The sequence below is a fragment of the Ischnura elegans genome, chromosome X (genome assembly GCF_921293095.1).
Source record: "Ischnura elegans chromosome X, ioIscEleg1.1, whole genome shotgun sequence".
NCBI classification, from domain to species: domain Eukaryota; kingdom Metazoa; phylum Arthropoda; class Insecta; order Odonata; family Coenagrionidae; genus Ischnura; species Ischnura elegans.
In genome coordinates, this window is record NC_060259.1 from 23481889 (window position 1) to 23497341 (window position 15453).

At 38.5% G+C, this 15453-nt stretch overlaps 1 protein-coding gene and 1 long non-coding RNA gene across 3 annotated transcripts in view; one reads left to right on the top strand and one right to left on the bottom strand.

The window, feature by feature from the left end:
- LOC124171103 (thioredoxin reductase SEP1-like) overlaps positions 1 to 3850 on the bottom strand; it is a 63694-nt gene extending 59844 nt beyond the window's left edge. Inside the window, exon 1 of the mRNA XM_046550245.1 lies at positions 3749 to 3850. Within this exon, the coding sequence (XP_046406201.1) occupies positions 3749 to 3850 (102 nt within the window). The remainder of the gene's footprint in view (positions 1 to 3748) is intronic.
- Positions 3851 to 4367: 517 nt separating this feature from the next.
- On the top strand, positions 4368 to 13743 carry LOC124171864. 2 transcript variants are annotated; one of them, XR_006867990.1, is made up of 5 exons: positions 4368 to 4450; positions 4654 to 4709; positions 5884 to 6075; positions 6469 to 6627; positions 12802 to 13743. It is a non-coding gene; the product is annotated as an uncharacterized LOC124171864 (long non-coding RNA). The 2 variants fall into 2 exon arrangements; XR_006867989.1 differs by lacking the exons at positions 4368 to 4450; positions 4654 to 4709 and adding an exon at positions 5266 to 5631.
- Positions 13744 to 15453: the final 1710 nt, after the last annotated feature.

Below are 15453 nucleotides of genomic sequence, written 5' to 3' on the forward strand. Positions count from 1 at the left end.
AGTAAACAGAAGTGGGATTAATACACTGCCTTGAGGCATGCCAGAAGAAACAGGTAAGTAATGCAACAAAATACCTTCTATTAGAACTCTTTGGCTGCGGGAAGTCAGGAAATTAGAGACTAAACATAAGAGAGTGCCATAAGAGAGTGCCAAACGTGACTGGAGTTTATGGATGAGGAGGGTATGATTAACGGAATCATAAGCTTTAGAAAAGTCAATGTAACAGACATCCAGCTGATACCTTTTTTCAAAGGCAGAAATTATATGGTGGTGCAGTATAGAGAGATTAGTAAGGCAGGTCCTACCAGGAAGAAAGCCAGGCCAATCTATTTCTGAAACCATTATCGCACATACTTTCAGTGCAAGCAGTTAAGTAGTGTAGTAACACACTAGCATGCATGACTATATAGCAACTACCCTCGAGAAGTAAGATAACAAATATTTTTTTATAGGCCACAGAAAAACATCAACTGGTATACCTTCCCTCCTAGCCTCTCATAAATGTATGCATTACTTGATCAAACCTTCCTTTCGCCATAAAACCAAAGTTTTCCACTTTCGTTCATTCACTTCATTATTGCATTGGCTTCTCCAACTAAGACTTCTTTGGGACTTTAAAATACTCTGAAGATGAATTATTGTAATCCTGCACCTTAACATATCACATCATGTGCACACATAAATTGGTATCAATTATCACTTCTCTAGCCATGCTGTATATAATTATAAACACACATGGGAGATTGATGGACACCACTGGTTCACTGGCATAACCATAGGCGGATCCAGGGGGGGGCACGGGGGCACGTGCCCCCCCCAGACCCTTAAAAATATGATAGATTTTTAATACGGTCCCATTATAATTTCGTTCGTTTTGTATAACAAGGTATCCTTGTGCCCCCCCCTGAACAAAATCCTGGATACAGCCTTGCTTGTGCCCCTCCCAGAAAGAAATCCTGGATCCGCCCCTGGGCATAACTACAAGCTTGCACTAAACTGAGCATATTTCACATTAATCGGGAAGGAAAAACTGCCATGTTTATGTGGATGATACGGCATTTCCGTGAATATGAAATTTGTGAATGTGAACTTCTGTGAAGTAATTTCCTTGGCATTCATGCCAAGACCACGATACAGACATAATAAGTCAAGTGATCATTCCATGTTGCATACCACAATCAAGGAAGCATAAGCATACATTACCTTCGGATGAGCCTTATAATGAACACAATTTTGACCAAAAAATCTCATGATGATATCAACCAATTAATTTGTTTTCTATACTTCTTTTGAGAAGTTCATTTCACACATGGATTGAGGTGTGGTCGAACTGATGACTATTCAACGATTTAACTTGGCAGGAGAACAGCCCCAGACTAAATTGGTTCATCTAATTCTATCTTACACTTCTAAAATGAAAAAAGGCTATGGTTCAGTTCATTACCAAAGCAAGACATTACTTTGAACCCAAGGGCATACCCAGGATCATAACTAGCGGGGCAAGCCATGGTCTTGGGAGGGGCAAGCCAAGTTGTGACATTTAGGATGGAAAGGTTGAATTAAACCAACGTTTAAAGAGAATTTAAGAATAAGCTTTATTATTTTATGAGATTATTACTTTGAAAAAATAGTTTTATCTTAGTTACATATCTTATACTAATACGTTTCATTTTTCGTGGGTTTAAAGAAAATTTGTTGAATACTTTCGTTTCAATTCAGTACCTACTGATTTTGCTTACAGACTTTTGCGATTTTTGCTTCTATGGGGCTGTGGCCCCCCCTGCCCCTCGCTGGGTATGCCCATGTTTAAACCTCTAACCCAAATCAATGCTTGCCAGCAAATAGCGGAAAATGACATTTTCATTCAGTAATGCCACTACCTGATAAATGGATGATATAAATAAGTTTCCGGCGATCTGCAAGTTAAGCTGAATAGATGAAGGAATAGAAGGGATAGAACGTACCCATGCACATAAACAAGTAAAAGTAACCATTGTCTTAACTGATTATGCGAGTAGAGTGCATCTCTGAGCATCAAGCATTTGCATTGCTTCGGACTGTAGGTTCTTAATTCATTTTCCAAAACTTGAAACTACACCAGCAATACATATGTATGCAAATAATACCTCAGCAAGCAATTGGTTATTAAATTAATTTACACATGAATATGAGTCATTTTTTTGTTTAATAATTACTTTGACGGCCTGGGTAGCGGCGGGTAAAAGGACAGGCAAACCGAAGGCCATGGGTTCGAGCCCCAAATGGCAAAATCGTCACTAGCAAGAAAAGGTTAACCCCCCATTATATCGGCCCCCCTAGAAATGCATTCCCCTTTCACGGAAGCCTCGCCGAAATAGATTCTTCATTTATGCAACCCTTCCTCCTCTCTCCTGCCCCTCGAAAGATTTCAGCCTGCAGCAAGATTTCCTTTGTCTGGGGACAAGAAAGTCCGTGTTGTTTACATTGGTGCCAGTTGAAATGCCCAATGTAAAGAGCGTAGAATACTGTTTTCGGGGTTTTGGAGAATAAACAATGTAGGTAAAGAACCATTTTATAAGCACTAGCATGAATATATGACACGTCTTGGGTGACGTCCTCCGTGAGAAATGGTTTAGAAGCAAAAGGGTTGCAGATTTATTGACAGAGTGGTAATAATTACTCAGTAAGAACTCATACATCCATGCTTCCACTTGTTTTTCGTGGAGGAAATGAGGCGATTTTTACGGTGCCTGATTGGAAGGCCTTATTCAGCGGAGAAAAGGGATTAAAACCCCTCCGAAATTTTCATACAATCCTCCCCAAATGAACCTCTCACAATATATACCCATTCTATGGTATACCAACCCCTCTTTCGCTTCTGACCCCACCGTAAAAATATATGTCTACAGCCTCGCATACAGGCACGTAGACATGGGCAGGGGTGGATCCAGGATTTCTTTCTGGGAGGGGCACAAGCAAGGCCGTATCCAGGATTTTGTTCAGGGGGGGGCACAAGGATACCTTGTTATACAAAACGAACGAAATGATAATGGGACCGTATTAAAATCTAGCATATTTTTAAGGGTCTGGGGGGGCACGTGCCCCCGGGCCCCCCCCCCCCCCCCTGGATCCGCCTATGGACATGGGGGCTTCAACCTCTCCCGGAATTTGTTGTGAAGACACCTCGCGATGCATCCATTGAGGGGGCCACTAACTTAGCGCAACCTCTTCTTTGACGATTGTCGATAACTATATGTTTCCTCAAATAGTCGACCAAATCACATACAAGAAATAGATCGATAATGCTACCCCAAGAGTTGAACATTTTTGTGAAAAATCAGGCGGATTTCGTGAACTTACTTACAAACTTACAAGTACGGCGCGGTAATAAAAATGAAAAATCGCCTATTTATAACCTCATGGTAACAGCTCTTCACAGAATCGCGGACTACAATTCAGCATTGAAATTCACTCGGGAAGAAAAAATATTGCCCAGGCAGGGTAATAGCATTTTCGTTCGTGTATAAATAAGAAACTAAGAAATTCTTCTACCAGGATCCGCCTTTCGTACTGCGAGCAAACTATCGCGATGTAATATACACCCGCGGGTGTAATATCAAAATTGATTCTCACTAATCATCGATCATCAATCGAAACCTCATCAAATTCTGCGCCGTCTTTACCAATTTGCTGTTATCCTTATAAACAGTGGCGTGTGTGGCAGGAATGAGAGGGCGATTTGTCCCGAAAGCACAAATTGAAGCTTCACCGCCTGCTGTGGGCAGCACTGTGGGGCCCCAGGGGCGCCAAACTCAAGGGCCGCCCTGGGCAGCACATTTTCTGAAGTACGCTGATATTTGTCACACCTCATGGTTTGCCTAAATACCGCGAGAACTAGAATTCCCATACATTTTCGACCAATATTGATCACCTCGTAGTAATCGGCAGGAGGGAATCGGCCGAAGATTTGCTGCAGGGAAAAAAAGATTCTACATCAGGATTCAGATTTCTCACGTCGACCTGTTGGTTTTATTCGCAAGCCTCTAGAAAGGTTGCAAAGTATACTTGGCAAACTTGATGGGAGTCAGAATCAAGAAAAAGCTTTGGCACTACAGCAATCATAAAATCTGCTACAAAATATGTAAAACGAATACCCATGTTTGAAGGGAAGAGTTCTTACTTCATCAAGTGCCGCAGAACTTCGCGTGTCAGCATCAATTATTCATCAACATTTCATAAATACACAGCCGCGCCATATAACTATGCATAGAAATTGCTTTAGTTTAGTCGATCTTTATTTACTGTCCATAGCCATTCATTAGATTGCTCCTATGGGGGTAGTACGAAATGCTTATGCATTGTTGCGCGAAATGTAAACAGCGGCCTTACACAACGAGAGCGTCAGTTGATTGTCTGTGCCGTTCGCAGTAGGTAGCATACACATCCTGCAAGTGATACTGAGGATTTTTAGGTTTGAACTTGATAAATAATTTGAAACCAACTGCAATGATGGATATTGTGATACTTAACAGCATTTCGAGAACCTGCACCTTTGGCTTTATAGCGCCGGCAACGGACAGGAATAATATTTACTCGCTTAAGATATCGTAGGTTTTGTTCTACCTATTATCATAATGTGTTGTTGACGAATGCAATTTCTCTATTTGTTTTAAGGTTACCTACCAATAAGAAGACTATACGTACGAACCAAATATACAACTACTAAAATGGTGAGTAGATTTTTTTGCCAAAATACTTATAAAAAGTCAATGCCGATTAGAAAATTATTTAGGACCTGATTGGAATCTTATATGAATTATAGGTAAATTACGCTAAATTAAACTTTGGTCGAAGATAACAATTTGTGATGAAAGTATTTGAACTATATATACGATCAGGTTGAATTTTTCTTCGTAATTGATACGCTGTGTCCACACAAAATTAATTTCCCGTGGTCTGTATGCACGACGTCTTATTTTTTGTCTGAAAATGCTATTTAAAACTCACGCCTTGGATTTCAAACTGTATTTTAGCTCAAAAGCAAACATAATACGAGTATTTAGAAAGCAAATTAAGAACGTTACTCAAGTGTTCACTTTGGGCGCTATAGAGACGTAAAGGCACGCATTTATAAGAAATACAATTAAAGGAGCTCAAAAACTCCGTTGTTGGTTGATGATGAAAGAGTTGAAAAGCATTAGAATTAATGTAACATTAAATTGGGCCCAAATATTTATCGTAGCCAGCGCAATGCCAGCTCGTACTCCTGTGAGTTGGGCCGCCCAAACGGGGCCCAGGCTCTCGGAAAAAAAAGAAGGCGGAAGTGGCGGATTGAGGGGGAAGAGGGAGGAGCGGTTGTTCACCACCATGGACCATGTTCGCCACTTTGATCCCCAAAAAATAGGAACATATTTACGATGAACTTGGACTTGGTCTTCCGACGCAAGTTCTCATGCCACCATTTCAATATTGCTAAATCTTTCGGTGTACGCGATTCATGTTTGATATTTTTTGTTAAACGAGATCCCATAAAACCCCAGTTTCATTTGAAGGATTGCGTACCCCCCTGTCGACCTGAGATGCTGGAAGGAGTAAGAGCCCTACAGAAAAAAGTACTCCAGGCATCAAAATGTCTCAGACCGCTTTGTGCAAGTAAGTTACTTTTAAAATCCGGACACGCTGAAGCAGTAGGGTGTGAACATGTTACTTCAAAAACTACAAGAATATTACTCATCCAGCAGTCAATGATGTCAATATTCATAATGCCTCCACAAAAGCTGATAGCCACATTAAAAAATAAAAGTAGACTTATTCTAACAAAAAAGACTAGCAAGAAATTTGGTTGATGTTTGGATGAATTCCATTACAATATTTTATCCATATCTTATGTTTTTTTAATTGAAGGGAGGAGCTGGGGATACAGTCACCGATTCAGATTCAGAGGACGATACTCCCGGAGAAATTCGTTTGCCGTGCGAGCTAGTCGCATATCTATTTGCAGATAGAATAGGACTTTCTGCAGATCCACAGCAAAATATCGAAAACACTGTTGAGTTACATTGCAGATGTGGAAGACAGGTGACAGCAGCCAGTTTGGTAAGTTTGTTGATTTAGAATCTGCAGCCCAAACATGATATCTTTGCCAGATGAAAGGCCTCAACTTTGCAACTGTCGAGGCATGGTAGCAAATTTCATAGATCTGAGGAGGAGGCCACTGTGGGGAGCCATTTCACGTAAAACGACATTAGTCCCGTGTCAATAATCCGAAAAAGTTCTTTGTTCTAATTTCCCCTAAGGTTACATGGTGTTCTTTTATGAACTGGTTCTCTCTACTCAGCCGAAAATAATGGTAGGTTGTAGGTTGTCATTAATCCATTTATTCCAAGAGATAGATTTTCAGGTTGGTGGTTAAATTGATGCACAAGATATTAAATTTAGGATCCAATCATTTATTTCTTTTTTTGCTTAATCTCTACATGAACCATTAAGAATCAAGACACTTCGGTGGGCAAGCCGAAGAGGAAGCATCCCCGCAAGTTTCCTGTAGAAAAGGAGTTGAGGAAGGCAGCAATTTTCCGGAATGCATATCCGCATGTTAAATCATTCTACATCATGTCAGGTGATTCTACAGAATCCAAATAAACGTTGGTGAGTGTCTGCTAGTTTATTGTCGAGCTTTGAAGAAACAAGGTGTTCTAGCCAATGTACATATTCTTTCAATTGGTTGCTAGGACACCACTGCTATTTAATACAACTTAGCTTACTAATACTCACTCATGTATTTTCAATCTTATTTCAAATTTAGTAATTCAATTATGCTCAAATCATGCCCAAGGATTCTTGTGGATTCTGTTAAATGAAAAAAAGCTATAATGGCATTGCCTACTTTAACTATGCATTTATGCTTTTTTGTTCGAAGACCTATGCACTCATTCTAGCTACGGTACGTAATACTCTAGAAATAGATCCATCTAGAAGGGATGGGAAAGGGATGCTTTTGCTCAAGGCACTCTCACCTACGCCAGGCAAGGAAGGGGTGAGGAAAGGACAAAATTACCTCAGACTCCTGAATTAAAAGAGACAGCCCTGTCTTGAAATGACTCAAAATAAATAATCTTCACCTCACAAAATGATAATGCTATGCATATTTATGCATGCGCATGGGCGTACCCAGAATCAAAACGGGGGGTGGAGGGGGCAAAATTAGCTGTGGTTGTTCAAGTTGTTACTTTTTTGCACAGAAAAGTTTAATGAAACCAAAATTTTAAGGAAATTATGACAGCAATTTATTAATTGTTATAATTATTTGCTTGAAAAAGAAAATGATTTTTATTTTAGTTCCATGTCTTATACTAATACCATTTTTCTTCATAAGGAAAATTTGTTCATAACTTTTGTTTTGAACTAAATTTATTTTCGCTTCTAGGGCAGCTGCCTCCCCTTCTGGGTATGCCCATGTGCATGCGTGCTGTCGAAGGACAGCTATTGTTTTTCATTTCCCTTTGACGTGTAATTTCCGATATCCCAATCATTTCAGTGAGGAATTATTTCATAGGATTTATGCTTTCCTATAAGGTGGTATGGATAAATCTCAGGAATAAGTTGTCCAGGAAAGATATCCTTGAGGATTTTCATGGTAGAGACATTAGTTTCCAAATAAGAGTGATGTAAAATTTTGGTGTGTATTGCCAAAGGTCCCAGGTTATTTGGTAATTTAATGTGTGGGAGTTCATGAGTGTCATGAACATATGATTCTGAAGGTATTCATGTCTCAATGCCAGAATCTGATGCTTGAAGAAAAGAAATTGCATGCTAATATACGCATATCACTGCACACTAAGAGGTCTCGTGAAAACACCATCTGAATGCTCATTATCACAAACTTTGACAAGTGTGGCAACCTTTTCACATCATTCATAATGAAAAATAACATAATTTAAATTAAAGAGTTCCAACATGGAAGTAGAGCCATCGTCTGGGTAGCATTTTATGAGGTGGGTGGATGTGTATACTCAGTTGAAGGTGGAAAGGGGTAGAGTGGGGGTGGTTTGGAGCTGAGGGTGGCATCTGCAGGGAGGTTCCCGCTGTTGCATTATCAATTCCTACCACTTCCTCCTCTTAACTTGAAGACGGAGGAAGAGGAAATGGTGTTCCCTCTCATTCATTCTCTGTGTCTCAAATATGCTCAGTAAACTCTGGGATGAAACGTTTGGTGTGTCATTTAGAAACCCACTCATAGTGGCTAAGGTGTTTTTCAATGGTACAGAAAACTATGCTGATAAAGATTTAAGTCAAATGTATAAATCTACATGTTACACATGTTGTGTGGCTAATATCAGTAACACAGGATGAAAATTCAAAAACTAAGTGAAAGGCCATTAAATATTTTACTTAAATGATAGGTAGTGGAATTTCAAATTTGGTAAAGCATGTATAAAATTGCAACCACTTACATGATTTTGACTTCTAAATTTTTTCATGTTAATGACAATGGTGCAAAATTAAATTTTTAAGCCCTGTTTATACGGTACATTAGCTCAAACAAGTTAATATCCTAATGTAGGAACATGAGAATGAACACCAAAATACACGATGTGACCACTCAACTTGTGTGAATGAATAAAAATAGAATGTGTCCTAATTTGATTCATGCATTCCTACATGTTCCATTACTGTCCACTCCATGCAATCAGACTTTAACACATGTGTCTTAATTAGAGGTGGGGTTAACTGTTCATTTTGATGAACCGTTCACTTTTAACCTGTTCAGTAAAAAGAGCAGTTCAAAATATCTGTTCATGGTGAACAGTCTGGGTCATTCAGGTAGAAAATACTGTTTATCGGATGTTTAGAGTAAGTGAAAGCTTAGTGTGGTATCATTTGGTTTGTGCAACTTGTCATAGTTATTTCAAGCAAATTCTGTCCCAGGCCTTTACTTGGTTGCCCGTTTGCAGGACAACATCTGCTTTCCACATGTAGAATAAGCCAGAACTAATATTTATCAACCCAGTGTCTGATGTTATTTGCGTGTTTAGCACAAGAAAAGTTTTTTACATGATTCTCTTATGAGCAATTTAGACTTTCATACACAGCTAACAGTTCTTTATACATATTTTTAGTATAAACATCATTTGTGAATCTCTCTCTTAGACTCCTCAGTAAGATATTGATTTTTTCTCTTCGTTACAGCCTGTGTCAGGTATCTATCCAATCTAATGATGCAATTAACTGTCAATAATAGCATGCATTATATTGTAAATTTTAATCAGTTTCATTGCTAAATTAGTACTTTTGGTAGAATGCAAAAAATAGTACAATATGTTACACCTATGGATTTCTGTAACATATTTAAATGCCCTCCGAGGAATGAATACCCTCCAAAAAAGAATACCCTTTGAAAAAAGAATGCCCTCCAAGAAAAGAATACGCTGAGAAAAATAACGGCTAAAAGGAATCTAATATTTTGAACAATAGTTAGAACCGTTCAGCAGCCATGTTGTTCATGTTTGTTGACGGAGGGGAATGATAGAGAAGGAAGGGGAGGGGCTCGGTCGTCTATGATGCACTTCAGTGGCCTTGGACGGTCTGCATCATAACTGCCATCTGTGGTGACCACTACGCACTTGCTGGAGTAAGCTGCAGTTCAAAAAACCTCTCGGTGAGCATACCTGTCAGACCGAAAACACTGCGCTTTTGCTGTGTAGATATGAACAGTGAACAGAGAGTTTTAGAGAACTGTTCATTTTCAAACCGCTTCATTTCAGTAAATACATAGTTCGTTTTGGCAGTTCGGTTCTTTTTGACCCATCTCTAGTCTTAATGTATCATGTAAACAGTTCTTTAGAGCAATTTGCAATTATGAATAGCCTGCATGTCATATGCATATTTCATTTAATGTGTATTACTGTTTGTTAATTGAGATAAAATCCTTCCTAGATAAAAATGATGAATCAAACTAACCATATGTGATATGCATCCCTCATTCTTCAATGTCAGACCAATGTTCTCACGAGACTCCCTCCCTTCTATTCCAAGCAGAAGCAGTTATGTAACTTCAATGTGTTTCCCTTTATTTCATGGGAAAACAATAATTAATCCCTAAAGCATTATTGATCTGGTTGATGAGCTTTCAGGGCACCACTATTCTGAGTATCTGGCTGGAATTATTTCTTGCTGAAGAAACAATTACATACAATCATTTAAGTTTCCTCTGAATACTATAGTATTAGTACTACAGTATTTCTGAGCTTGTTTCAATGACAGCCTTGGAATGGATAGTGATATTTATTTTATAGTTTTCATGTTAACTGCGATGTGGTAGAGAAGAAATGCGTAGGTGTGACAAGATTAGCTGATATGAGAATAGAGTGGAGAGCTGCATCAAACTATTTTTAAGATTGTTAACCAGTGATGATAAATATATCTGTGATATGTGCGAAGTGATAGTAATGTGTGTGAAAGTTATAATTTTAGTTTCGTATAAATAATTAATAGCTCAAAATATTGAGGAGAGAAATGGGGGCTTCAAATCAATTTAGAAACACAATCTAACTTTCCTATATTATTCAACTACCATAATTCATTCAACTGACATATTCCAGTGAAAGTGAATCAAAATATGAGTTATTTGCATTCATCATTCTGTTGCATTGATGCCGAATCACTATAACCTAGTTGTCCCATCCAAAGCAGGACAAAAACTTGGCCCGTTTTGAGAAAACGTCTCTTTTTGATTCGACTGAGAGTCCATGGTTGTCTTTGGTAGCTTACCATTATCTTCTTGTTTAGGCCACAGAAGCAAATAGCCCATCTTTACCCATACCTCCTCACTTAGTCCCTTTGCCCTCAATAAGCTTGGCTCATTTCCCACTGCTAAGGCAGCACAGGCAGGCAGTCATCTAGCGGGACAGCTGCCCCTTCTCTCCCCCCATCCTTTTCTGTGTGCATAGGAATCTGCATTTTTGATAGTATCCCTATAATTGCTGGTATCTATTTTGTTCATTTTAAGCAGAATAAAAAAATTCAAAGTCTGACCACTGCATATTGTGAGTGGAATTGAAGGCATTTCAGGGTGTACAATCTATGCAGCACGTAACATTCTCCCCAATAATTGATTTTGTGGAGCTATGCCTTGTCAAGCAACTAGGAAACAGTAAATATTGGCAAAACAAATTCATTTACATTCTGAAAAAACTATTATGTATTTTAAATACCTCTACATTATTTGTTAACCAATAAGGGTTTCAGCATTTCTTTTTCGCCCTGTACGGAGTTGTTTCTCGGCTTGGGACTGTCCAGGTAGTTGCTTCCTCCACTTAATGACCTTTCCTAGCAGGGTGCCTGACCCTTTCCTCGGCAACTGGGCAAATATAATCCTCGACCCTTTTCCTGAAGGCAGCCCATCGCGGCATACTTTTGCGGTCAGTTTATTGTTACTAGTGCGATTTTAATTTTTTTTAATTGTTACTATATGAAAGTAATCACCTGGATAGAGCAGTTCTCTCTCTATTCATGTTATGGGCTGCATCGCACAGCAGGGTTCCATAGAAACCATCCCTTTTATAGGTAGCGGAATGGGTACAGAGAGTTAACGGCCATATGTATTTGAATACATGTCAAGAAAATTTTGAAAAGAAAATGAGTTATTCCGAGAAGAGTGAGGTAATTTTCTTCCACAAATTTCAGGAGGAGGCTACTTGCACCAATCTACTCTTAGATGTGCCAGTTGGAGGGTAATAAGTTTTTCCAAGAAAAAATTAATGCGCTAATGTGTTCCGAAGTAAGCCTGTGAGGTGCTCAGGGCAGACCACCTAAATGTAACCTGACCAGAGAACCAAGATATGAGAGTAATTACCTGGGTAGAGCAGTGCTCTTTGCTGCAATGGTATAGAATGCTTCTCACAGCATGTGTCTACGTAAAACATTCCTTAATTGCACATTAAATTTAAGAATTTTTAGGATATGCATTAATTAGTATTTATAGCGAAATTAATTTATAATACGTTTGTATTCAAAGGTTGATAAGAGGTTATTAAAAATAGTCGCTGTAATTTTAGCTCATGACAAAGAACTGAGAGGATCATATTTTATTACATTACGAGGGCTTTTTTTCATAGGAGTTAAATCGGATACTTCATAGAATTTCTCCGCAAATGTACACTTAGAATGTGGCAAACAGAGTAACGTATATATTTAGATGTAAATCATTACAATAACCCTCCTATGAATTTGCTTGTAAGTTTTAAAAATAACAATTAAACATCTAACCTTAGCATCTCCAAAATTTGTTCTAGGTGATGATGAATGCGGTTAATATGAACGCTAAAGTTTTAAACGGAACGCTAGAGTTCCGTTTAAAATTTGGAGCCTATCAGCAAAACATCCAGAATGGCATTGATTTTCAATAGATGCAACATGTACGTTTTTATTTAATCTAACTTATAAACAAATAAGTGACCATGAGCACCTTCCTTGAGTAGGACACAGAGCCGGAATGGGCCGAGATAATCCCCACACGGACAATTGGAAAGGGTTGGACCTCTCGAGCCGAGGGACCCTAATGGCGGTTGAGACCCACTTGGCATGCTTGACCACAAAACCGTGAAAACACGGCCTTCAGCCTTTTGCTTCGAAAAGTTAAAGCCCTGAAAACCCAGCCTTCATCCTTTAGCAACAGAAAATTCGTAGGGAAAAGGTTAATTAACTACCCATATGGAGGGGCTTTGGGCTGAAAATACAGTTAATATGCACATGTGTTTTAATGTATGTTGTTTTTCCTTTCTGTTCTTCTTTTTATGATCATGGCACTTCTATATTTACCAGATCAATGGGGAAGCTGTCGAACAAGAGCACAGACATCTGTGGGATGGACAGAAGCAACACCTTTTCCCCCTGGGATTCATTCTACGCTCGTTCGGAAACGGGAAGAAATGTGGAGAGAAGAAATCAACCTCTTAGGAAACTTCTAGTATGCTCTTGGACTATCAGAACCAGTATTTTTAATCGAGAAGTTTATAAACTATTACAATTGTATCTGCAGCATGTACTAGTACATTACATGTACTGCGTACCTTAAATCTTTTTACTTTCTGTTTTTGGGCAGCCATCAACAATGAGAATGGCAGGCTTACAATATGAGTTTTCCGGTTAAGTAATTTATGTGTTCCAATGTTGCAGGTGTTTCCATTTCATTGAGTTAAATGATTTTAAGAGATTAAACAGGCCAAATTTTGTCATTTAATGCCTGAATTTGATGTTATAGGTACTCCTTTATCAAAGAGTATTCTATTTTTTATTCCTAGTGTTTAGTGAAATCTAGTCGTTGCATGTAAAATACGAAGTATTGCTTGTGTTGCAAGAATGTTATTTAACTTGAGATTCAATGTTATATATTTTAAGTCATTTGTGATGCATGTGTTATGTTATATTTAACTGCTTTACTTGAGGATTTTGATGTTAGGTTATCACTATTTTTTTCAGTAGACTTCAATCAATAATTTGGGACTTAGATTGTGTCTCTTCAATATTTTGTATTCGGAGAGACTGACTGAATAAATATTTGCATTAAAGTGTGATAACGTGAAAACCTCAAAGGGATGATAAAAAGTTTTTCATATGTACTGCATCAAAATTTGTTGTTTGTTACAAGTTGTATTTTCTTAAATATACCCAGGACTGTAGGTCTTATCCATTGACCAAGTTCCTGTTTAGTCCTGGGCGCTTTTAATTGCATTAATTATAAATAAATATTACTGCAAAAAACTCTCCTTTGCATAGCTTATTTAATTATGGTGTCATGAAAATTCGCAGCGTTCAAAAATTTTCACTCTGATGAGAGTGAATCAAACATTTCTTGTTGGCATTAGCCATTTTTACCCATCACAAACTTAATGAGTGCTTGAGAAAACCAACTACAGTAAAACCTCTTTTGTAGTGAACCTCTTTACATCATAAACCTCCATACTTCATACCTACGGTCCCGTCAGATTTAGATGTAATTTTATACACAAATCTCTTTGCAGTGAACCTCTCATAAAACCTCCACTTATCATGCCAAGGAGACACCCCCAAGACTGCCTAACTACCTTCGCAAATTAGACCGAGACAACTAGAGACCATTAATGCAGCCGCGATTACGTACATGGAATAACATTTTCAGCAATAAATGTTTCATGCTTATTTTTTTCTTTTACACCTTTAAAATGCTGTAATTTTCACGTTAACCATAAGTTATGGCCATTTTGTTCTATATGAGAGCATACCTAACAGTAAATAAGGGAAAAGATATCAAACTATCGTTATCATTTTAAGTGACTGATGAACTAAGAGATATCACATCGTTTTCTCTCGAATCATGGTAAAAATCACGTGATAGCACTTGCTTTGTGTTATCATTAAATAATAAATATATGTTCACTAATCCATGCATGTTTATTTAAACGCATAAATACAGCAGACTCCCGATTATCCGGCTGCGGTTTATCCGGGTTGCGGATTATCCGTGCATGATTTTAACTCTCTTAACAATTTTTTCCGCAATCTTATAAAAAAACTTAAATCGGATCCAAAATCATCGGAATTACTGCATTAATGCTAGGATACACCAGGCTTATCATTTCCGTCAGAATCCCGTTCGTAAAACGGAAGCGATCGCGCGCTAGCCGCATTCAAGGGAGCACCGATTTCGTGTTTTCCAAGCCTATCAGTGCGCGAACGCACTTCGTGATCACGGATACACGTCCCGCAGCAGATGCAACCCGGGCAACTTGTACGAGACGCGACTGCGTGGCGTGGTGCCTGACAATGTAGTTTCCGACGTCGAGCAGTCGTTTTGAAGCATTCGCGCAAATCACTTTTCTGTATTCGCGATCACACACCCACGAAAGTGTGGTTTTCGAAACCGGGCCTTACATGAAGCATTAATAATACGAGTACATTCATGTTATTGCCGCTAAAAAGATCGCGAACTGGCGAAGAAAGCTCTCATTGAGTCCGGGAAGCACGCTAATAAAGCAGAATAACGGCATAAATAATAATATATTGTTTGTTTTACGTAAATTATGATCATTACAAGACATTGGAGTTGATGTTTGGGTTATCCGTGTTTTCAGATTATTCGTGCCGTCCCTCCCCATCATTAGCCCGGATAATCGGGAGTCTACTGTATAATGGTTTAAAAGACAGTAGGTAATGCCTTTCATTTCCAAAGGATATGAAAAAAATGGCGTGTATTGCTAAAACCTCTCTATAGTGAACCTCCATGCATCAAATCCTACAATTCTGTAGGCACTTCAGCTTGGCCTAAGGATGTTTACAGCATGACAGAAGCTCTACCACCACCAGGTACAGGACACAACAAAACCCAAAAAATAACTCTGCATATTGAGTATCTTTCTACAGTATGACAATTGTTGAGGTGAAGTTATATTTAACATAAGTTTACTCATGGTGATACGTCAATCAAAGTCACTTGTA